Source organism: Diaphorina citri, unplaced genomic scaffold (genome assembly GCF_000475195.1).
Source record: "Diaphorina citri unplaced genomic scaffold, Diaci psyllid genome assembly version 1.1 scaffold1764, whole genome shotgun sequence".
In the NCBI taxonomy this organism is placed as follows: Eukaryota; Metazoa; Arthropoda; class Insecta; order Hemiptera; family Psyllidae; genus Diaphorina; species Diaphorina citri.
In genome coordinates this window covers 61,361-87,527 of record NW_007379190.1, presented here as the reverse complement: position 1 = coordinate 87,527, position 26,167 = coordinate 61,361, and the positions used below count along the sequence as shown (strand labels likewise).

The following is a 26,167-nucleotide window of genomic DNA, read 5'->3' as shown; positions in this document are numbered from 1 at the left end:
AAAAATCTGGTGTGAACATCACACGACTTTCTATTACATTAAACTTCTCAACTGTAAGTCGGACAGTTCTAAAAGTTTCACCATTCGATTCGGCGTGAAAAATCCCATGGGATCAACTATTCATATGCTTACTTGTTAATGGTTCACAAATAAAAGGGAAATTCGTTGACACCGGGGAGTATCGAACCAGCAACTTCTCAACTGTAAGTCAGAGAGTGCTAAAAGTAGCACCATTCGATTCCGCGTGAAAAAAGCAGCTCTTATCACGTTCTATTTCACATCTTTATTGCTACGGTCCACGAAAACATAGGGTGTAACAATGAGACGCCAACATCCGTATTATGTGAACCGGCAATCGTCAGTTACTGACGTCACAAAAATTTGACGTAAGTGATTGAGTTGCTCCAGGTTCGTAAATTATAGTTCAGTGAACTGCATTCGGAATTTTGGATCTTGATCAAATGGAATCTATCAGATTAATCAATGGGTGCTAGATAGAGAGAGTTCAGAACGAGCATCGTAGGATTCGTAGGTGATGATTTGATGAATGGCATTGAAATGGGTATCTTCTGATTTTATCATGAATTTCATCCATATTCTCCTAGAACATCCTGGGTATAAAAGATTTCCTAGAAGTGGGTGCAAATAACTGATACAAATGACAAAACTCGACAAATATCTTGATCCACACCTTCAACCGTCTTGTTTTTCTTGACGGTTTGCAAAACGTTTCACTTGAATCACTTGACACTGTGACACTCTAGGGTTAACTTGGAGAAAACAAAGATTACAAAGAAGTTTGTTGTGTAACCTGATTACTTTATGCAATTTGTCTCCACCTTACCCCAGATCTCCAGGTGGTAAGTAAGGTTAACTTATCTAATTTGTCTAGCTCGGTTCGGGGTAGGTACCCTATTATTGTACAATGGTCTATCTAGCTTAGGTAATGGACTTACCTATACGAATCTATCTGGCATAACCACGTAAACCTACAAGCTATGTAAGTTTAGGTACCCTATTGTATACCTATAGCTTCGTTAAAATATCTATGACCACCTTATATCCTTATGGCTTATACCCATTCGGGTATGTAAGTATTAAAAATAGTAAACTGTGATGAGTGATTTGAACACATTTAACAAGGAAATATGTATCTAGGTATAGATAGGCACTTGCTAAATGAATGTTTACTAAATGAGTTAATCACTGATAAAACTGAGATGTACATAAGTAATCAATGAAAAATTGCCTCAGACGAAATTCTTGGAATTAGGGATCTCCCGAACTTGAGTCAGTTTATCAGTATGATGCCGGTCTATACTGGACTTAGACAAACACTCAAGTTGAGTACTGGTGAGCGTGGTGTGTCTGAATGGATGACAGTGTCTGAATGGGGGCACGTCTTTTGCGAAGTATGAAATGCAAAGGTCGAAGACCTTTCTAGAACGAGGGTCTGAAAACAACTTAATCCCATGCATTGATTGAATGTCAATAAAGAGGTTATTATTATTATACTTTGACGTAAATCCATGCATACCTGCCTACTTTGAGGTCATACCACAAATATTTTGAAGACATTCCATGAAATATTTTGACGTCAATGAGTTTGTTTTCGAGGTATCCAGGACATTCTTTGGCCCAACAAAAGGGACCTTCCATGATCCTTTGTTTCCTTTATCAGTTTATCACATACCTACCTATATTTAATTACAGATTTATATCTAGAGTACCCAACATTCAATTTCAATGCTTTCAAAGTTCATTAGGTAGGTACTCATACTCATTCTTCATTTGTCACAAGGCGGTTATGTCCAATGTCCATGTCTTTCTACTTCAGTCACCCCCTGAGCTTAGTGAGGCGTTTCATTACTCAGTGTGCTTATGCTTATCGATGTTTTGCGCGATAACAAAAGCAAGTATAACATGGAGGTGCAAAACATGTGGTAACCAGCGTGATGACGTCACAGAGAGAGCTATTTTCGAATCTTCTAGAGCAGAATGAAGTGGAGGAAGCATTGTGTATGTGCTCTTCGTGTTCTCCCTTGTTGCTTGAAGAGAGTTGCAATTTACGGAAGCACGTGGCAAGAGCCCATAGGATAAGGAAAGTAAAAATCTGAAGTCTCTCAGACCGAGGTCTCATCCTTTTTTCGCCACACACGTTTCGACGGTCTATAAGCGTGATTGTCTGACATAAAATGGGAGAGAGCTATTTTCGAATCTTCTAGAGCAGAATGAAGTGGAGGAAGCACTGTGCATGTGCTCTTCGTGTTCTCCCTTGTTGCTTGAAGAGAGTTGAAATTTACGGAAGCACGTGGCAAGAGAAAGTCTGGGCTGAAAGAGACAAATACAGTTGGAGTTATAAAGGCTAAACGCGCTTATTACACTGAAGTAACATGACGCAAGCTGTAATGAAGCTTGCTTCCAAGCAGCACGTAGGTAGCATGCTCCAAAATCATATCAATTCAATTCAAAATCTTTAAAGCATGTGCATGTTGCGATTGTTGCCTCATGTTGACAATCCATTGAGATTTGAGGTGCTTCAAAAGCATAATTCAATGCAGCATATGTTACTTGTTGTCTCAGTGTAATTGCGCCTTAAGAGTCTTAAGACTAGCAATGTGGCAAGAGCTAAATTGAATCTACCTTTTATTTGATTTCTCATATACTTACGTATTTACTTATTTGATTTAAAAGCACCAAGTATTATTTATTTGATTTTTCTTACGTAGTTACTTATTTGTTTTTTGTATTCTCCATCAACTAGGAGTGTGCCAACTGCATGTCTGTTATTTACCTACTGTGTAGTTTTACTTTGATTATTTTATGATTATGATTTTCTCTTATCAGCGTAAAATAGCCAAAGATAAACAATGTTTATCAACTTTGATAAACACATTATTCATCAGTTGGAACGTTGTTTACATTTTAGAGTCAGAAACAACTCGCTTTCTTTTTCTCTCTTTTGCATCTCTCATCTCTCCTGGGGGAGAGGTTCCTTCTTTTGCTCTCTATCTCCTTTTCCCTCCTTTCTCTCTCTCTCTCTCTCTCTCTCTCTCTCTCTTACAGGGAGGAGAACAGCTAACCCTAACCAGCCTAGCAAGCTGGCAGTTCTTCAAAGGGTTCTCTCTGCTTTTAAAGACCAAGCACAAGTCCTCACGATGGTTGACTGCGGTTCAGGACGAGCCAGCCAATTTAACATGGCTAGAGCTAGAGACCATCACCCCGGTGTATAGCAGATACAAAAAATCTGGTGTGAACATCACACGACTTTCCTTATCCTATTGAATGGTGCTTATTTGGGTGTTCTGTTGTAACATTTACAATATCTCTAACCGTTTAGTCGATATAGCTGAAAACCGCCAAAAAGCGGTCGAAACCCGCCAAAAAGCGGTCAAAATACCGCCAACCGCAGCACCTATTTTCACCAAACGTTTTGTGTTGCATCCTTGTCACATTTATGAACTACATACCAAATTTCTAGCTTATACCGTTCCCGAGATATTGTTAAATTGCACCGAAAACCGCCAAAAAGCGGTAAAATGCTGCCAACCGTTGCACCGGTCTTAACCAAAAGTTTCGTGTCGCATCCTTGTCACATTTGACAGCTACATACCAAATTTCAAGTCTCTAGCTCTTACCGTTCTCGAGATATTTTGTTTACAGACAGACAGACACACGGACACACAGACAGACACACACACACGGACCAATGGCTGAAACTTGGGATTTAGGCTCTAGGGACCTCAAAACGTGTTTTGGCACTAAAATCTGACCATCGAAAATTTGATTCGATTACATTACTTTCCTTCCCATAGGATAAGGAAAGTAAAAATCTGAAGTCTCTCAGACCGAGGTCTCATCCTTTTTTCGCCACACACGTTTCGACGGTCTATAAGCGTGATTGTCTGACATAAAATGTTCGCAGATGATTATCTTGGGACGCATACCTGTATCCTTTACATTTTCTATATCCATGATTAAAGCTGCATTTAGACGGCTCTAGTCTTGCTTGCTATAATCACTTGCGTCCTCTAATTCCGGCTTAACATAACCCATCGCTAAATGGGTAGTCTTTGAACTTTATTATGTAACGCATCAACCACACACAAACACACATAGCCTTTTATGGACAAACAAAAAATACATAAAACCTGAATACCCCCATGGAGAATATTCTGTAAGAAAGTCGTTTATGAAATCATGACCAAGCTCTCACCAATTCATGTTAAATCATGTCATGAAAAATTGAATATTCATGAATGAGATTTTTTCTTCAAAAATCTATAATCATAATATTTTATTGCTAAAATAATGAAAAATCGAGAATCAAAGGCTCTGTCTTTGTCTTTTGCACACATTTCCTGATTATTCTTATCCTTAGGCACCTATTTTTTTTATTGAATACCTATCCTAAACATTAGTACCTACCTACCTAATACAAACTTATTAGCTTCAATATACGGAAAGTTGCATCATTCTTTGTTGCATAGGCTTAGGTGTGTCTGTCTGTTTGTTTCTTTGTTCCAAGATATCTCTTGAACGGATCGTTTGATTTTGATGAAATCAGCTTCAATATTATGAAAGTTGCATCACTTTTCGTTGCGTAGGTATGTTTGTCTCTGGAACGGTTTGTCTGAGTTTGATGAAATTTAGCAAAGAGGTGCTTAATACCTACCTACATAATATATACCTACGTTTAAATCTTTTGAATTGTTTTCACACGGATCGACGGCCATCGACTAGGTATGTGTGGACACAGCCACCTAAAGGAAATAGCTCTAGATTTTCGTCTCGATGGAGCTGTTGGAGCTCCGGAAATGTATTTTTCTGAGTGAGTTACATACTGAACCACCAGTATGAATATTCGAAGATGCACATCATTACTGGTGAACCCAATTCCCTCATTACTAGTCAATTGCTACCAGGTCGCGGTCGCGGAGCTAAAGTCCCATTGGGTCACGAAACTTGACCTAGCCTAACCTTTCTCTTAGTGATGACGTCATAGGAACTGTTGCCATCACAACCAGACCATGTGATGCTGGAATGAGCACGGGTCAGCCCGTTCCCAATGACCCCTTTCAACAGTCTAGGGAGTTGGAATGCAAACTGTAGGTAGCCCACCGTTGTGAGTACCTACTGAGTCTCAAGCCGAAACGTTTGAAAGCGTCCGGGGCGGAAATTTTCTGGCTTTTCCGTTCCCGGATAGGCATCATGGATGCAAAAGAATGTGCCTTGAAGTAACACGAAAGAGGTTCAGAGTTCCGAGGTTCAACCTTTTTCTGGCACATGGAAGAAGTTCTTACCCTACTAAGTCCGGTAATGCAAGGGCATATGGCCAGCCTAGTTTGCTTGGTTGGTAGTTGGTAGCGCGTAGGCAGGCGTTAGGTCGCGGGTTCGATTTTCGCCCGGGCCAATTTTGTCCTGTACGGATAATGGTCGTTCTCGGAACGTCGAACGGCTATCTTTCTTCTCTCTTCGACTCCGGGACGATTTAGGACATTAGCAGTTACAGTTTCCTCTATCAAAAGTGTGCAAAAATACAGAAACGGACTAGGGAATTACAACCTATATCGAGCTTATCAACCCAAGCACGCCTGACTATTTATTTTCAGGTGCCTTTCTCAAATAGTAAAACTTGAACTCATCGAGAAAGGACTTATCCAAACCTAGTCGACCTATATATCAAAATAAAGGTCTTTTTACCAGGAACACGAAAGTGGTGGTGGAAATTTTGACAAAACTGAATATTAAACAAATTGGGCAGGTATAATGTACATAGGTACTGATTTTCTCTAATCACGATCGAATAAACTACGGGCTAAAAAATTCCCGGAGGGACGGGCCCAGTCATCGAGATAAGCATTTTGCAAAAAACTAAGACGTAATAACCAGAGTGAGCACTCATCATTAGCCTGATGCCTGATAGGTAAATAAATCCAATCTAAACCATGATTGAGATTTCTTTATTTACCTACATATGTTTACTCCCCCGATGAGTTGTGTTGGCGGAGAAGTCTTGAATGAAACCCTCACCACGCGAAAAGACGAGATGAAAATATTAGTGTCCTTTAGGGAAGAAACACCCCCGTTTCAACACAGACTTTAGACCTTAGCGAAAGTTATCTTTTCTGAAGAAAAACTATTGAAAAATACCAATTGCTGCTTGTTTCTCGTCTGCAAAATACATATTACAAAATACTGACTTGAACTTCTTGAACAGACCTAGTTTTAGGGGGTTTAGGGACTTAAGGGCTGATCACCCAGCTCATGAGGGTTTTTTTGAGCAAGATTAGTGCTGTTCCCAGGCATGCAATGGGTTCGTTCGCCCTTGACATTTTTGCCTCATTTTCAAGAAGTTATAGATATCGTATGTTAATATTTATGTTAAATTTATTCAATATAAATGTTTAATGTTCTTGCTCCATAAAAAAAAAAAAAAAAAAAAAAAAAAACATGGAAGAATTTCTTACCCTACTAACTCCGGTAATGCAAGGGCATATGGCAAGCCTAGTTTGCTTGGTTGGATGGTTGGTAGTTGGTAGCGTGTAGGCAGGCGTTAGGTCGCGGGTTCGATTTTCGCCCGGGCCAATTTTGTCCTGTACGGATAATGGTCGTTTTCGGAACGTCGAACGGCTAGCTTTCTCCTATCCTATCTTCCTTCTCTCTTTGACTCCGGGACAATTTAGGACATTAGCAGTTACTGTTTCCTCTATCAAAAGTGTGCAAAAATACAGAAACGGACCAGGGAATTGCAACCTATATCGAGCTTATCAACCCAAGCACGCCTGACTATTTATTTTCAGGTGCCTTTCTCAAATAGTAAAACTTGAACCCACATCGAGATAAGCATTTTGCAAAAAACTAAGACGTAATAACCAGAGTGAGCACTCATTATTAGCCTGATGCCTGATAGGCAAATAAATCCAATCTAAACCATGATTGAGATTTCTTTATTTACCTACATATGTTTACTCCCCCGATGAGTTGTGTTGGCGGAGGAGTCTTGAATCAAACCCTCTTGTCTTGAACCAAACCACGCGAAAAGACAAGATGAAAATATTAGTGTCCTTTAGGGTTGGCTACTCCAGTAGAGGGAAGAAACACCCCCGTTTCAAACAGAATTTTGCCCTTAGCGAAAGTTATCTTTTCTGAAGAAAAACTATTGAAAAATACCTATTGCTGCTTGTTTCTCGTCTGCAAAATACATATTACAAAATACTGACTTGAACTTCTTGAACAGACCTAGTTTGAGGGGGTTTAGGGACTTAAGGGCTGATCACCCAGCTCATGAGGATTTTTTGAGCAAGATTAGTGCTGTTCCCAGGCATGCAATGGGTTCGTTCGCCCTTGACATTTTTGCCTCATTTTCAAGTTATAGATATATTATGTTAATATTTATGTTAAATTTATTCAATATAAATGTTTAATGTTCTTGCTCCATAAAAAAAAAAAAAAAAAAAACCAAAACAAATTATCATTTTTTTAAAATAATAATATATTAAAAATAGGCAACTAATTAATATCATTGTAAATTCCGTCATAAGTAAGGGTCATGAAAGTTGAAAGTTCATTAGTACTACAACTCGAAATTAATGTTATCAAAAAATTTAAAATTCAATATTTGATTTTATCTCTCTGGACCGGGGTAAAGTTTAGGATTTATATCCCAAAATAGAATTTCCGCCTACGAGATGATTTGAACTGGATCGGCCATCATTGTAAATTCCGTCATAAGTAAGGGTCATGAAAGTTGAAAGTTCATTCATTAGTACGTACTAGGTAGAACTCGAAATTGATGTTATCAAAAAATTTAAAATTCAATATTTTATTTTATCTCTCTGGACCGGGGTAAAGTTTAGGATTTATATCCCAAAATAGAATTTCCGCCTACGAGATGATTTGAACTGGATCGGCCAACTAGAGTTTGATCTAAAAATAGACTTTGGAATCTAAGGTTTGATCTAAGAGTAAACTTTAGAATCAGGAATTTGAGAGTAGGACCGATTATGAAATTTTCAGACTGTTGTTTATTCATTTAATAACTATACTCCTGGACAAAATTAGCGCACACCTTGAAAATTTCCAAATATTTTGTTGTTGCCTGCATTTGAAACACTAAACACTAAAGCCTTCTCCACACGCTCTCACGTCCATCCGGAGACTGCAAGTAATGTACATTATTCATAAAACTTGTAAACATACCAATATTAACCCTCGGTCACCAGGGGTCAAGTAAACCTGAAAAGTTTAAGGTGTGCGCTAATTTTGTCCAGGAGCATATTTAGTTTACATTAGGTATTTGCATAATAATTGGCCACCTAGCCTTTTTCCTGACCTGCGCTACGAAGGAAAACAGCCCGTTCACACTGCACGAAAATCGAAGATGGCGCGCAATCGGAATCAGTTCCATTTTCAAAAGGAAAATACAACTTACGTGTTTCTTGGTTGTTCTAGGTTCCGTCATGGAGGATTGTAGAATTGTCACCACTGTATGATGCAGAGGGAACTGAGGATACATCCGATGCTGTCTATGAAAAACGGCATAGGAAATTTGAACTAGAAGAGAAGAGACAACGAAGGTAAGGAACGGAATAACTCTTTTGTTGAGGCGCTTACATTTTTCACTTTGCCTCTGAGAATTCCTGAGCCCTTACTTCGAGATTATATCATATATCGCATTGTATTTATTTATTTCATGGCCTAATACTGTATTTTTTTTCTTTTATTGTCCAAATCTAATACTGTATGTATGATCTTTATTTTCACGGACCAATGGCTGAAACTTGGGATTTAGGCTCTAGGGACCTCAAAACGTGTTTTGGCACTACGGGTTAACTTAGTGTGAAGAATTTGCTACAACGCAGCGGGTCAGTGCTATATCTAGTTCTAGTTCCTGTGTTGCCTGATGTTCAGAAGCACGTGATATACTTATAGCGTGTTGGAAAGTAATTTACAGTTATCTCCTACTCCGTACTAGTTCTAAAATAGGCCCGTCATTCAAGGTACGCCATAGAGAGGTCTGAACTGCCCAGGACAGACTTCTCTGGAGACCGTAACATTTGTGGCGGCTGGCGGGCCAAACTTTAGCAGTCTAACATGTCTCTTTCCTCATATCTAGACTATGTAGCCGCACCGCGCGGTGATAGCCTTGTATCTATTGGCCCGGTATAGCTCTCGGGCTTGGGCATATCCAACCATAGCGGACTCTAGGAACCAAGTGTAGCTGGAACTTGGAAGTCACGTGATTCTGGGCTTCTGGTTTAGATAATAATTGCACGTATAGCTTTCAGAAGTACTTGAAGCATGGTAAAATTACTTCGAATAGATACGACTCGTACGACACACAAACGTGACAACAGTGTAGGTGGACAGTATTGTCACGTGTGTCTCCCGAAGTTGACCATTAACCAAGCTTGACCAAAGCTTGAACAACTTTTGTCTGGCCAATCATAGAGTACCCTGGTACCTTGGTTAGGGACCAAGTCAGTCTTGTCTAGGGACCGAATTTTTCGTTTGGTTCAATTTTGGTTAGGTTACTGCTTCGTGTTTCGATTTCCTTATTTGGTTTGCAATCTGCCTCGTAATTAGGCTGAGGCCCCGTCTTTCCATTCAATTCTTTGTTATCTTTTTCTGTGAAGTATTTTGAAGCCATTTGTTGTAAAATTGGCAAATTTTTTATTGCAAATTGTGACACGAATAACACGCGAATTTTATTAAACCCCCGGTCTACAGAATTGTGTTGAAAGACATTAATTTGCACATCTGATCAAGCGCGAATGCTCGAAAAATGGCCCAAAATGGGCCAACACAGGAAAAAGGAATTTTAATTGTCTTGAGCCTAAAATATGTTCGTCATGGAGCGCAACAAAGTGTTAACATGATGCTGTTGCCACATTGCCAAAAAGCATCATAATTATCTTCTTTCCGTACTTGGATGGATATATATATATCTCCCTTGTTTTAATCCTACATCAGTGTCCACTGTTAGGGTCAGCTCTCCTTGTTCGCAGGTGATAAACTCTTCTATTTTGGGTGTCAGCTTCTGATCAGATGATTATCTTGGGACGCATACCTGTATCCTTTACATTTTCTAGATCCATGATTAAAGCTGCATTTAGACGGCTCTAGTCTTGCTTGCTATAATCACTTGCGTCCTCTAATTCCGGCTTAACATAACCCATCGTTGTAATAATAAAGGAAGGCCGGACTAAAAAGCATCATAATTATCTTCTTTTCGTACTTGGATGGATAATTGGATATATATATCTCCTTTGCTTTAATCCTACATCAGTGTCCACTGTTAGGCTCAGCTCTCCTTGTTCGCAGGTGATAAACTCTTCTATTTTGGGTGTCAGCTTCTGATAGTCCACTTTCTTCAAGTCTTTTCTTCTGTTGCCGCCACCAGGCGTGCTTGGGCCTTCCTCTTGTATGTTTTCTTGGTAGATTTATACTTAGAGCTTTATTGACCATATGATGATCTGCCCCTGTTCCCGCCACCAGGCGTGCTTGGGCCTTCCTCTTGTATGTTTTCTTGGTAGATTTATACTTAGAGCTTTATTGACCATATGATCTGCCGGTCTTCTTTTAACGTGCCCGAACCATCTCAGCTGCTTTTCTTCTAACTTTTCTTCAATCGCTCTAATACTTGGATGGATGGTTTTAGATTTTGGATTCGACTGATATACGTATACCTAACCACCACCCAGTTTTCATACCCCCATTACCTACTAGGTTTACACGAGTACAGTTTGCTATTACCTATAGACTTTCAAACAACAAAACCCAATTTGTTTACCCTGTGAGCTGTTGGGTAATTTTCCAATCAATTAGTATCGAAGATGTTTACAACATGTTTTCTGATACAACATTGATCATTGTGAGCATTTTATTGCTACTCGGCCGACCATGAGATAAATCACACAGGCTACCCAATGCCTGTAAGCAGGTACTTAATGTGCGCTCATTTTAATAACTTGCTAATGCACAACACGCGCTAAAGTATTAGGTACCATGGCAGGGGATAATCAGTATTATTACTTACCTACTATTAAATTTAATGTTTTCATAGCTACTGTCTAGACCTGCCTAATTGCCTATTATATTAAAATATGTATGAATCTTCGTAGTAAAGCAGAGAGCTTTTTCACAACTTTGTGGGTATCACAGTATTACATGTCTTTCATTTACTCAATCATCATATTTATTATCGCTCGGACCTTATATTAAAATATGTATGAATCTTTGTGGTAAAGCAGAGAGCTTTTTCACAACTTTGTGGGTATCACAGTTACATGTCTTTCATTTACTCAATCATCATATTAATTATCGTTCGTCTCTTCGACTTGTAATGCCGCCACTGGTCGCTACTCGATTAAAGTAGCTACTCAATTGTCCTCACGAGGCTGAGTGCACCCCGTTCTCAGCTCAGTGTTTTACTAGCTTTTGATTCGGACAATTCTACAGATACGAATAACTGCAAGTTGATTTTTCACTTTTAAAAATTTTCTTGGAAACTTTCGGGAAATTTTATTCGAAGCGAAATTCAAGTGCGGTCATAATTTATTATCTATTTTTTCTTCATAACATCAAAATTTTTTACTTGGTGAAACGTGTTTCCTTCAGAAAACAAAAGATCGATATTCGTCAAACTTCTTTACCCACATAAATAAAATCCCATCGATGGAAGATACTCATAGAAACAACCCAAATCTACCCAAAGACCCTTCAGAATCGATACAAATTATAGCTAATCAACTACAAATAGTTAATAATCAAATACTTATATCAATGAATCTAAGTGATAGAATGAACTCTTGAAATTAATCAAAATTAAACTCTTGAATAGTTCAAAATTTTCACTGTGATACCCCCCAAAAACTACATTTTTGGAAACTTCGGTTCCTAAAATACTTGAAAATTCAAAACCAATTTTATTCTTGCTGTGATTTTTCAATTATTTTGCTGTTCAAAACGACTTGGTCAAAATGAGACAGACGATTAAGGATAAACTTATTGAGGAGTTTCATATTTATCATGATGGATGCGATGGTATGTAGTACGGAATTAAAGTAGGTAGGTAGTGATTTTTGGTTAACTTCGGTTCGTCGGGCTTGTTCTATCTTGGTTAAAGAAAAAGCGACCTACATAAGTACCTATTACCGTTTTGACCCCCTAGGTTACCTATCTAGGTCCAAAAATACGAGTATACTACATAGCTGTAAGCTTACATACTTACTTTCCGTGTACGTGAGATAGGCATAGCACTTATGTATCTCACACGGTGTTGGAAGGATTAGGGAGTTTAAAACCCTTTGAACGCCCAGAATTAATATCTGGACTTACTGGTGCCATGTCCTCAAGTACATATATTTACTGATAAATTTGAAAGGAAAAATGTCATGTTTCTGTAGAAAACAAGAATTCCGTAAAACAAGGGAACATAATTACAAGAGGTGTTGTTGTTTCGTCTTGTCTCACATTATAAAATGTGGTTATCAGAACGACATGGTTATAAAACAATAGGTATTATTGCGTTGTTTTGTTCTTCTACATTTGAGTGGAAATTTTTAGTTTGAAATTTGAATAATTTAGCGCTGTTTTGAGAATAAAAAACTTTATTGCGTCACAATATTTTGTCATATTAAAATTCAGAATCTGAGATTAGGTACCTTATACTCAAGTCATGGTCAGAAGATTTGGACTTATTGTTTATGGTTAATAGGTCTGAGTATCGAGACAAAGAATATTAATTTGTCTCGTGCCGTGAAAAAAATCATGACGCAAAGTTCATTCTCGTCTCGATATTTTCGATTTTCTAGTAGGTAAAAATTTTGGAAATTGGTGGAGATGCCAAAATTCTTGCAGCAAACTAGTGGAGATGCTAAAACTCTTGTAGGCTCCTTCTAACTGTTTAGAACATTAGCTTCTTCTGTCTCTTAACCAGGTAGATATAGCGAAACGCCCTGCTCAGAAATAATTCAATCAAATAAAATGATTCAAAACAGTGAAGGCATTTATTACATATTAGGTTGTAGATTCCTATCGAAAACCTTGAGCTCAATTCTCCATCATTATCAAAATGATTTGTGCAGAATAATACAATGAAAGTCCCTACCTCTATCAAATAATGTTGGGAGGTAGGTACAAGTAGTTAGGTCAAGAATTTGAGGTGATACCAAGCAACCGCATAACGCAACGTAGGGAACGCCCGGCCTACGGCCTATAATAAGACAATTTTATTAAATTTTTTGCGGCACGCCACGTCGGTATTACTGTGTTTGAATTTCATTTTCGTAATTTTTGTACGTAGGTACCTATAAATCTCTTTTCAGACTCTCACACGATTGTAAATGTTGTTCTTCAATGTCTCTGGGGTCAGCATGTTTCAGCTTTGATTTTTCACATGTTTATTGGGGTTCATATAGTTTGCAGTACGCCAGTATTAGGTACATACTTACTTACTTCCTTGACCTCCCCCACCAGCCTTCTCCATTCTTGTCTGTCCTGGGCGATGTTCTGCCAATCTTGTCGGATTCCAATGGATTCAAGAGATTCCCTGACACTCCCTTCCCATGTGTTTCTTGGGCGTCCAACAGGTCGAGGGTAGGAGTATTGTAGGTTGAGGGTTCTCTTGGGTATTAGGTACATACCATATTAAATGGTTTTACCTTATTTTGTTTTCTTATTTCGGTTTCCAGATAGCAAGGAAAGGCGCTTATCTCTCACCCCCTGCTCAGAATCGGGTCAAGAGCTTCTGGTCCCCACATTGTCGGATATTATCTACAAGAACTCCTGGCAGATAAGGAAATATTCCAAGGCAGTATTACGTAAGGAGAAGTTCGATAGTCCCGCGTTCGAGTATAACGTCAATGGGATCTACACCAAATGGAATCTGTCCATCCGATATTGGAAAGGTAATTGGAACTATAAGTGTTAGGTGTAAAATACTGGAACTTAGCCTGGCGCATTGCGGTACACACAGATAGCTCACTTTTGTGGCCGTGTAAGAGTACTGATTTTCAACCTGGAGGTGCTGGGTTGTAATACCGGCCCAGGCGGAAATTTTCTGAGCAAACTTCCGTTCCCGGATAGACATGTGTGCAAAAGAAAGTGCTTTGAAGTTGGTAATGCAAAAGCGCTGTTCAGGGACCAAAAAAACGTCGCCTCTGTTAGAAAATTAGGAATTGAACCCGGGACCTCTGGTGATAAAGCCTAATGTACATAATAACCACTAAGCCACGGGTACAGGTATCATGTCTGTCTCTCGGAAAGTACGTAGGTTTGGTACCTATACTGGGCCATGGAGATTGATAAAGTAATTCTACTCTATTCGTCTATTCTATTCTCTACCTAATCTAGCCTATTCTCATTTCTCAGGCACGGATGGTAAGCGGGTCAAGTCCCCTGTGGTCCTATGTCTAAATCTTCTCAACGCCAGAGTATCGGATGAGAAACAGACCCGTATCAAGTTCCAGTTTGGAGTGTTCAACGCCCAGGTAAGAAAGCATTCTAGTTGTGAAACCTTTGAATAGTGCACGCCCTCGGTTCCAAATACACCACTTCACAACAGATCTCTGAAGTCAAGCTATGTGGACGGGCAACCGTCTAGAAAAACAGGTGGTGCGAGCTATGTCGGGATGCATCTAGGCTTGTGAGGATGGTTTGAAGAGAAGCTGATTCAAATCCCAAGATAATAAACTTATCTCAAGATAATAACCGTATCTCAAGATAATAACCTTATCCCAAAATAATAACCTTATCTCACTAAGAATAACTTTATCCCACTAAGGTTGGTTTGTTTATAATTTACTAATACTTAGCTTATCCTGTTCTATTCCAGGTAATGCAATGGGAGCTTTGTAACGTAAGCAATGTCACATTCAACCTAGAGAACACTAAGAAGATGGTATCAGTGGGATATCGGGATCTCAGTATCATGGATCGTCATCTACAGATGCCACATGGGAACTTGTCAATTCAGGTGAGGGAATAAAAAGTATCTATTTTTCTGAAGGGGCAGAAGAGGTTTGATAGAGGGAACTGCACCTACGGAGGTCTTATGGTTCCGAAATCGAAGAGGAAAGAACAGGAGAAAGCCAGCCGTTCTGAGAACGAACCTTATCTGTTTACGGCAGTTCGCCTCGGTCGGGAATGAACCCGCGACTTAGCGCTTACAAGGCAGGCGCGCTACTTTTCAAGCTTTCTAGGCTGGCAAAATGTGATTTCTATTGGAGTAGGATTCAAGATTCAACGCGATTTCTTGATACGGCATCGGCAGTTGGTTTTTCATTTGGCGATTCCTACCATTTGTGGGTTTTATACCTCATGTGAGGTTCTAGCATATACTTACTTACTTGTCTCAGTTCTAACCATTTCATCTTGACATGTTTCAGGTGAAGCTGCAAATCTCACAGAACGAGGTTGAGAGGAACTCTCTATCACAGGACATGTACAAGTTGATGAACTCTACGGAAAGCTGTGACATGCGGCTCATTTGTTCTGAGACCGGCACTGAGTTCCCAGTACACAGGTGTATCATGTCCTCACGATCCCCAATACTAGCCCAGTCCATTGAACATTCGGTGAGTCAATACCTACAGTCATTATTTAAAACTTGAGATTCTTCTTTCTAGCCTTTTCCCGTGTTCAGATGGGGTCGGCGCCTTTCGTCAGCTTCTAAATCAGTCAGAATACTTTACAAAACGCTTCAATCCATAATGTTCTGAGACCGGCACTGAGTTCCCAGTACACAGGTGTATCATGTCCTCACGATCCTCAGTACTAGCCCAGTCCATTGAACATTCGGTGAGTCCATACAATCATTATTTACAACTTGAGATTCTTCTTCCTAGCCTTTTCCCGTGTTCAGATGGGGTCGGCGCCTTTCGTCAGCTTCTAAATCAGTCAGAATACTTTACAAAACGCTTCAATCCACACCGATCCCCAGTACTAGCCCAGTCCATTGAACATTCGGTGAGTCAATACAGTCATTATTTACAACTTGACATTCTTCTTCCTAGCCTTTTCCCGTGTTCAGATGGGTCGGCGCCTTTCGTCAGCTTCTAAATCAGTCAGAATACTTTACAAAACGCTTCAATCCACAGTGAACTACTCCAAATGAACGTTCAGCGAATGTATTTTTTTTTTTTTTTACGATTTTACTTTGCTTTCCCCAGGTGAGCAATAACAACACGAAGAACCTCCTTCATCAGATGAGTGTGGATGGCAAAACGCTCGTTACGCCATCTGTCGAGAATTCCGTCATCAAAATCAAGCTGGATGTAAAGGAAGAAGTGCTCAAGCAAATTATCAAGTATTGGCCAACTAGAGTTTGATCTAAAAATAGACTTTGGAATCTAAGGTTTGATCTAAGAGTAAACTTTAGAATCAGGAATTGGAGAGTAGGACCGATTATGAAATTTTCAGACTGTTGTTTATTCATTTAATAACTATTTTCCAAGTCTCTAGCTTCCATAACTCACCCAGAAATAGTTAGGCATGTGTGCTACAATATCTCTAACCGTTTTGTTGCTATAGCTGAAAACCGCCAAAAAACGGTCGAAATCTGTCCAAAAGCGGTCAAAATACCGCCTCAACCAAACGTTTTGTGTTGCATCCTTGTCATATTTGTGAACTACACACCAAATTTCAAGTCTCTAGCTTATACCGTTCCCGAGATATTGTTAAATTACACCGAAAACCGTCAAAAAAACGGTGAAATGCCGCCAAACGTTCCACCGGTCTTAACCAAAAGTTTTGTGTCGCATCCTTGTCACATTTGACAGCTACATACCCAATTTCAACTCTCTAGCTCTTACCGTTCTCGAGATATTTTGTTTACAGACAGACAGACAGACACACGGACAGGATAAGGAATCCTATAGGTATAGGATAAGGAAAGTAAACAATCTGAAGTCTCTCAGACCGAGGTCTCATCCTTTTTTCGCCACACACGTTTCGACGGTCTATAAGCGTGATTGTCTGACATAAAATGTTCGCAGATGATTATCTTGGGACGCATACCTGTATCCTTTACATTTTCTATATCCATGATTAAAGCTGCATTTAGACGGCTCTAGTCTTGCTTGCTATAATCACTTGCGTCCTCTAATTCCGGCTTAACATAACCCATCGCTAAATGGGTAGTCTTTGAACTTTATTATGTAACGCATCAACCACACACAAACACACATAGCCTTTTATGGACAAACAAAAAATACATAAAACCTGAATACCCCCATGGAGAATATTCTGTAAGAAAGTCGTTTATGAAATCATGACCAAGCTCTCACCAATTCATGTTAAATCATGTCATGAAAAATTGAATATTCATGAATGAGATTTTTTCTTCAAAAATCTATAATCATAATATTTTATTGCTAAAATAATGAAAAATCGAGAATCAAAGGCTCTGTCTTTGTCTTTTGCACACATTTCCTGATTATTCTTATCCTTAGGCACCTATTTTTTTTATTGAATACCTATCCTAAACATTAGTACCTACCTACCTAATACAAACTTATTAGCTTCAATATACGGAAAGTTGCATCATTCTTTGTTGCATAGGCTTAGGTGTGTCTGTCTGTTTGTTTCTTTGTTCCAAGATATCTCTTGAACGGATCGTTTGATTTTGATGAAATCAGCTTCAATATTATGAAAGTTGTATCACTTTTCGTTGCGTAGGTATGTTTTGTCTCTGGAACGGTTTGTGTGAGTTTGATGAAATTTAGCAAAAAGGTGCTTAATACCTACCTACATAATATGTACGTTTAAATCTTTTGAATTGTTTTCACATGGATCAACGGCCATCGACTAGGTATGTGTGGACACAGCCACCTAATGGTACGTGTGGACACAGCCACCTAATGGTACGTGTGGACACAGCCACCTAATGGTATGTGTGGACACAGCCACCTAATGGTATGTGTGGACACAGCCACCTAATGGTATGTGTGGACACAGCCACCTAATGGTATGTGTGGCCACAGCCACCTAATGGTATGTGTGGACACAGCCACCTAATGGTATGTGTGGACACAGCCACCTAATGGTACGTGTGGACACAGCCACCTAATGGTACGTGTGGACACAGCCACCTAAAGGAAATTGCTCTAGATTTTCGACTCGATGGAGCTAATGGAGCCCCGGAAATGTATTTTTCCGAGTGAGTTACATAGTTCACTGAACCACCAGTATGAATATTCGAGGATGCACATCATTACTGGTGAACTAATTCAAGTTTGGGCACACTAATACTAATAGTGAATAGTAGTACCCTAATTATTGCTAGAGGGAAGGGACTTCAGTCTTATTTCGAGTCGAGCAGTATAATAAGCACGAGATATTACTTATTAATTACTACGTACCTATAGAACTAAACATTTTATGGTACCTGGTGTACCACTGTACCTAGATACCTAGCTTCCGTCTAATGACAAGCAATTTGTACATGCTCACTACGTACCTATAGAACTAAACATTTTATGGTACCTGGTGTACCACTGTACCTAGATACCTAGCTTCCGTCTAATGACAAGCAATTTTTACATGCCCCTCAAAACAATCCAGTTTTTATTATCTGCAGTTCAGGTAAAGTAGTTATTGGTAAACCAACACCTACAGGTATTTAAATGTAAAGTACCCATTGGTAAATAAACACCTACAGGTATTTAAATGTAAAGTACCCATTGGTAAACCAACACCTACAAGTATTTAAATGTAAAATACCCATTGGTAAATGAACACCTACAAGTATTTAAATGTAAAGTACCCATTGGTAAATAAACACCTACAAGTATTTAAATGTAAAGTACCCATTGGTAAATAAACACTTACAAGTATTTAAATGTAAAGTACCCATTGGTAAATAAACACCTACAGGTATTTAAATGTAAAGTACCCATTGGTAAATAAACACCTACAAGTATTTAAATGTAAAGTACCCATTGGTAAATAAACACCTACAGGTATTTAAATGTACAACAAGACAAACAGAGTGTCCGGTGTTGGTATTCTTGGAAGCATTATGTACACAGGTACCTATAATCACAGCAGTATCAGCAAAGTATGACTCACTAAAGCCATCATGCTCTGGCTCACACACGATTTTTCTTGCGGTCAGACCGGATGCTGGAATGAGCACGGGTCAGCCCGTTCCCAATGACCCCTTTCAACAGTCTAGGGAGTTGGAATGCAAACTGTAGGTAGCCCACCTTTGTGATCATGTCGTAAAGAGTACCTACCTACTGAGTCTCAAGCCGAAAGGTTTGAAAGCGTCCGGGGCGGAAATTTTCTGACTTTTCCGTTCCCGGATAGATGTAAAGTACCCATTGGTAAATAAACACCTACAGGTATTTAAATGTACAACAAGACAAACAGAGTGTCCGGTGTTGGTATTCTTGGAAACATTATGTACACAGGTACCTAATCTCAGCAGTATCAGCAAAGTATGACTCAGTAAAGCCATCATGCTCTGGCTCACACACGATTTTTCTTGCGGTCAGACCGAACGAATTCACGCTGTTTACAATTTTCCCCGGTACGTATACAGTACATCAGGAATTTAACACCCTTTAAGGGCCGTTCCTACTTGTCGTTCGCAAAAAATCGTGTCGTGTGTAGTGGGAACACTCTCATTTAAATTACATTGCCTACAGGACATTCGGAAAAAAATCGGATGAAACTCACGATAGCTGGGAACGGGCGCTTAGCGTCCACACAAACAACTTATGGACTTACTTAAGACTACTAACTTTTCTTCAGGAATCTGCCTGTCTACAACAGTGAGTAGATAAGAGGCAAAATTTTACTTTTTCCAGGAATCCCGCACTGATTTCATGCTTCAGATGCAAAACTGGCATTGTAACATGCCCCCCTGAGTACGTAAACAAAATAATTATAGGGTCAAAAGTAATGCCTTTATGTTACAGGGCGAAGGAAAAGATATAGGTATAGGTATATTATTAATATAATTTTTTGCTATCGAAGTACCTACCGACCCGTACCTATTGGTTTGGAGAGCTCCGACTTCCGTTCCAAGTGACAAATCCGACTTATGTCCCTCCAATTTCCATCCTTGACCTAAAATTTACAAGAAAATTTTCGCCCTCTTCGGGATTCGAACCCAGCATCTCCAGGTTGAGAGTTGGGGCTCTCGGTTTAGAGTCACAAAAAGCCGTTAAGGCTTAGGTGTAGGGGCAAACAGCCCTAAATTTAGGTTAAACTTATACGAATCTACAGGGTTTTAGGGTTCAGAGATCGGCTCTGAGACTCTTCGTAGTTACCAATTAGGCTGAGGCCCCGTCTTTCCATTCAATTCTTTGTTATCTTTTTCTGTGAAGTATTTTGAAGCCATTTGTTGTAAAATTGGTCTGCGAAATGCAATTACAGTGTCCTCTGATTCACCAGTGTACCAGATGTTTCCAGACTGTCCCAGTCTTTTCCACAGATTTACCGAATACCCAAGTAAGAAGTAAATGATAAATTGTCTCCATAATATTACTTAGACATTAGCATGATAATACGATACTAATCCTCATCAGAGCGCAGAGGGTAAATTACCTAATAGGTATCCACTGCAACTAATGTGCTGTAGAGGATGTGCCTCATGCACAACATAAGGAATTCCTTTATGGGATATGTTGTTCTTCCAATCAGTCGGATACGGACACACTCCATATTTATTAGAAATGAGAGTGTGCCAACAACATAGTTATGGGACATGAACATGAAAACATTCAGAACTTTAGACTCGTGTTTGGAATACATGTTATATAGTCTTGTCTAGGGACCGAATTTTTCGTTTGGTTCAATTTTGGTTAGGTTACTGCTTCGTGTTTCGATTTCCTTATTTGGTTTGCAATCTGCCTCGTATTGGAAAATCTCCCTTGTCAGCTTCAACCATATTGCCTCAATGTCTTAGGAACTGCACTACTGGGAGAACTGGGACTCTTCTTTGACATTATTTTATGAATGTCCGCGATTCATTCCCGATATAGCGCCTATGACTAGGTGGCAACTGATCCGGTATTATGGTGATTAAGATAGAGGCCTCATCCTAATCACTAGCGGTGATACTTACTTTATGATAAGACATGATAGCAGAAGCTCTAACTGTCTTGTTTGTCTGAAATTCTTGGGTGAGAAACAAAACAAATTTTTTATTGCAAATTGTGACACAAATAACACGTGAATTTTAATAAACCCCGGTCTACAGAATTGTGTTGAAAGACATTAATTTGCACATCTGATCAAGCGCGAATGCTCGAAAAATGGCCCAAAATGGGCCAACACAGGAAAAAGGAATTTTAATTGTCTTGAGCCTAAAATATGTTCGTCATGGAGCGCAACAAAGTGTTAACATGATGCTGTTGCCACATTGCCAAGGTGTTGGTAATATCAACCTCTGGGATATTGTCAAGTTTACCAGTGGCAGAGGTTTTGTTTGATCTTCCTCCAAGCTTTTTCTTATCCGTTCCCTCATTCTCATTTTTACCGTCTCCTCCTGATTTTGTTTCGTCTGTCTGACTTCTACATCCCACATGGAGCTGTCTGGCGCTACTGAAGGACCCTGGTTTTCCAATCGGAGGGGTTCTCAGAGAAGATGCCATGGTTTGCCATAAGGGCGACGCCGGGCTAAATAGTCTTATTAGGGAGTTCATCGTTCAAGGGAATTTTAGTCTGAAAGGATCTTGGTTTTATTTTCTTACTTACTTTACTACCTACTGTACTCTCACATACCTACATAAAAATTTGGTCGTGTGAATTGCGTGTTCAGAATTTGAGTATACGGTAAGTAATGTGAACTTGGTCGTGTGGATGGTAGTAGAGCTTATGATAATATTAAACTGGCATGAAAAACCTAGTAAAAAAAACAATCACCTCTTACTTACTACGTAGGTACCTACATACCTATACTCCTGGACAAAATTAGCGCACACCTTGAAAATTTCCAAATATTTTGTTGTTGCCTGCATTTGAAACACTAAACACTAAAGCCTTCTCCACACGCGCTCACGTCCATCCGGAGACTGCAAGTAATGTACATTATTCATAAAACTTGTAAACATACCAATATTAACCCTCGGTCACCAGGGGTCAAGTAAACCTGAAAAGTTTAAGGTGTGCGCTAATTTTGTCCAGGAGTATATTTTCCAAGTCTCTAGCTTCCATAAACTCACCCAGAAATAGCTCGTAGTTAGGCATGTGTGCTTAACTTAGTGTGAAGAATTTGCTACAACGCAACGGGTCAGTGCTATATCTAGTTCTAGTTCCTATGTTGCCTATGTTCAGAAGCACGTGATATACTCTTATAGCGTGTTGGAAAGTTATCTCCTACTCCGTACTAGTTCAAAAATAGGCCCGCCATTCAAGGTACGCCATAGAGAGGTCTGAACTGCCCAGGACGAACTTCTGAGGGGACAGTAACATTTGTGGCGGCTGGCGGGCCAAACTTTAGCAGTCTAACATGTCTCTTTCCTCATATATAGACTATGTAGCCGCACCGCGCGGTGATAGCCTTGTACCTATTGGCCCGGTATAGCTCTCGTGCTCGGGCATATCCGACCATAGCGGACCCTAGGAACCAAGTGTAGCTGGAACTTGGAAGTCACGTGATTCTGGGCTTCTGGTTTAGATAATAATTGCACGTGTAGCTTTCAGAAGTACTTGAAGCATGGTAAAATTACTTCGAATAGATACGACTTGTACGACACACAAACGTGACAACAGTGTAGGTGGACAGTATTGTCACGTGTGTCTCCCGAAGTTGACCATTAACTTGACCAAAGCTTGAACAACTTTTGTCTGGCCAATCATAGAGTACCCTAGTACCTTGCTTAGGGACCAAGTCAGTCTTGTTTAGGGACCGAATTTTTCGTTTGGTTCAATTTTGGTTAGGTTACTGCTTCGTGTTTCGATTTCCTTATTTGGTTTGCAATGTGCCTCGTATTGGAAAATCTCTCTTCATCTTCAACCATATTGCCCTCAATGTCTTAAGAACTGCACTACTTGGAGAACTGGGACTCTTCTTTGACATTATTTTATGAATGTCCGCGATTCATTCCCGATATACCGCCTATGACTAGGTGGCAACTGATCCGGTATTGTGGTGATTAAGATAGAGGCCTCATCCTAATCACTAGCGGTGATACTTACATTACTTACTTTATGATAAGACATGATAGCAGAAGCTCTAACTGTCTTGTTTGTCTGAAATTCTTGGGTGAGAAACAAAACAAATTTTTTATTGCAAATTGTGACACAAATAACACGTGAATTTTAATAAACCCCGGTCTACAGAATTGTGTTGAAAGACATTAATTTGCACATGTCTGATCAAGCGCGAATGCTCGAAAAATGGCCCAAAATGGGCCAACACAGGAAAAAGGAATTTTAATTGTCTTGAGCCTAAAATATGTTCGTCATGGAGCGCAACAAAGTGTTAACATGATGCTGTTGCCACATTGCCAACAAGCGGGGCCCGTCCCTCCGGGAATTTTTTGATCTTGGTTAAAGGAAATCAGTATTTTTGTACCTACCTATTTTAAATAATTATAGGGTCAAAAGTAATGCCTTTATGTTACAGGGCGAAGGAAAAGATATAGGTATAGGTATTATTAATATAAATTTTTGCTTTCTAAGTACCTACCGACCCATATTGGTTTGCAGAGCTCCGAGTTCCGTCTTGAGTGACAAATCTGACATGGTATGTCCTTCCAATTTCCATCCTTGACCTAAAATGTACAAGAAAATTTTCGTCCCCTTCGGGATTCGAACCCAGCATCTCCAGGTTGAGAGTTGGGGCTCTCGGTTTAGAGTCACAAAAAGCCCACTGTGAGGCTTAGGTGTAGGGGCACAGCCCTAAATTTAGGTTAAACTTATACGAATCTACAGGGTTCTAGGGTTCAGAGGTCGGTCCACATATAGATATTACTTATTACTACATACCTAATAATATAATTATATTATTATTATTATTTTAAGATTGTTGCATGTGTATGTTCAACTCTCCAATTTAAAAATAAATACACTCCATACGATAAAAAAAAACTACGTACCTATAGAACTAAACATTTTATGGTACCTGTGTACCACTGTACCTAGATATCTAGCTTCCGTCTAATGACAAGCAATTTGTACATGCCTCTCAAAACAATCCAGTTTTTATTATCTGCAGTTCAGGTAAAGTAGTTATTGGTAAACCAACACCTACAAGTATTTAAATGTAAAGTACCCATTGGTAAATGAACACCTACAGGTATTTCAATGTACAACAAGACAAACAGAGTGTCCGGTGTTGGTATTCTTGGAAACATTATGTACACAGCAGTATCAGCAAAGTATGACTCATTAAAGCCATCATGCTCTGGCTCACACACGATTTTTCTTACGGTCAGACCAAACGAATTCACACTATTTACAATTTTCCCCGGTACGTACAGTACAGGAATTTAACACCCTTTAAGGGCCGTTCCTACTTGTCGTTCGAAAAAAATCGTGTCGTGTGTAGTGGGAACAGTCTCATATTACATTGCCTACAGGACATTCGGAAATAAATCGGATGAAACTCGCGACAGGTGGGGACGGGCGCTTAGCGTCCACACAAACGACTTATGGACTTACTTAACACTACTAACTTTTCTTCAGGAATCTGCCTGTGAGTAGATAAGAGGCAAAATATTACTTTTTCCAGGAATCCCGCACTGATTTCATGTTTCAGATGCAAAACTGGCATTGTAACATGCCCCCTGAGTACGTAAACACAATAATTATAGGGTCAAAAGTAATGCCTTTATGTTACAGGGCGAAGGAAAAGATATAGGTATAGGTATTATTAATATAAATTTTTGCTATCGAAGTACCTACCGACCCCTATTGGTTTGCAGAGCTCCGAGTTCCGTCTTGAGTGACAAATCTGACTTGGTATGTCCCTCCAATTTCCATCCTTGACCTAAAATTTACAAGAAAATTTTCGCCCCCTTCGGGATTCGAACCCAGCATCTCCAGGTTGAAAGTTGGGGCCCTCGATTTAGAGTCACAAAAAGCCCACTCTGAGGCTTAGGTGTAGGGGCAAACAGCCCTAAAGTTAGGTTAAACTTATACGAATCTACAGGGTTCAATTCTCAATTTATATTGAGGATAAAATTCCATACCTCAGCTGGGATTGAACCCACGCCCTCCTGTTTACCAGTCGAGCGCCTTGACCACTACACCACCGAGGCAGGTTGTGGTCCTCCTATCCTCCTACCTAATCTATCCTATTCTCATTTCTCAGGCACGGATGGTAAGCGGGTCAAGTCCCCTGTGGTCCTATGTCTAAATCTGCTCAACGCCAGAGTATCGGATGAGAAACAGACCCGGATCAAGTTCCAGTTTGGAGTGTTCAACGCCCAGGTAAGAAAGCATTCTAGTTGTGAAACCTTTGAATAGTCAATTAGGCTGAGGCCCCGTCTTTCCATTCAATTCTTTGTTATCTTTTTCTGTGAAGTATTCTGAAGCCATTTGTTGTAAAATTGGTCGGCGAAATGCAATTACAGTGTCCTCTGATCCACCAGTGTACCAGATGTTTCCAGACTGTCCCAGTCTTTTCCATAGATTTACCGAACACCAAAGTAAAAAGTAGGTAAATGATGAATTGTCTCCATAATATTACTTAGACATTAGCATGATAATACGATACTAATCCTCATCAGAGCGCAGAGGGTAAATCACCTAATAGGTATCCACTGCAACTAATGTGCTGTAGAGGATGTGCCTCATGCACAACATAAGAAATGGGATATGTTGTTCTTCCAATCAGTCGGATACGAACACACTCCATATTTATTAGAAATTAGAGTGTGCCAACAACATAGTTATGGGACATGAACATGAAAACATTCAGAACTTTAGACTCGTGTTTGGAATACATGTTATACTTTAGTACTTGGTACCTACCACTTGTTGCATTTTAATTGTAATAATACCTACCTACAGAATAAATGGCTCTTATCTCTTACTGTACCTCTTCAGGACTACTTACTGTACTCCTATGTGTTAATCCATAATGTTATTGGCATCCTCCCATTAAATTGCGTGTATGCTGTGTAAATATTTTGACTGAAGCGTTACCTGGACTATACGAGTTCTGGAAATCGGACTTCAAAGACTTTTTTTTTTTTTTTTTTTT

At 39.5% G+C, this 26,167-nt stretch overlaps 1 protein-coding gene across 4 annotated transcripts in view; it reads left to right on the top strand.

Annotated features, from left to right (window-relative positions):
• LOC103517143 (speckle-type POZ protein B) overlaps positions 1-26,167 on the top strand; it is a 51,161-nt gene that overhangs the window by 9,550 nt on the left and 15,444 nt on the right. For 3 of the 4 annotated variants that reach the window (XM_026829350.1, XM_026829352.1, XM_026829349.1), the window contains exons 2-5: positions 13,698-13,913; positions 14,377-14,495; positions 14,840-14,980; positions 15,393-15,581. In XM_026829350.1, the coding sequence (XP_026685151.1) occupies positions 13,698-13,913; positions 14,377-14,495; positions 14,840-14,980; positions 15,393-15,581 (665 nt within the window). Of the gene's footprint in view, positions 1-11,441; positions 12,049-13,697; positions 13,914-14,376; positions 14,496-14,839; positions 14,981-15,392; positions 15,582-26,167 lie in introns of those variants that run through there. The other variant, XM_026829351.1, reaches the window with a different exon arrangement.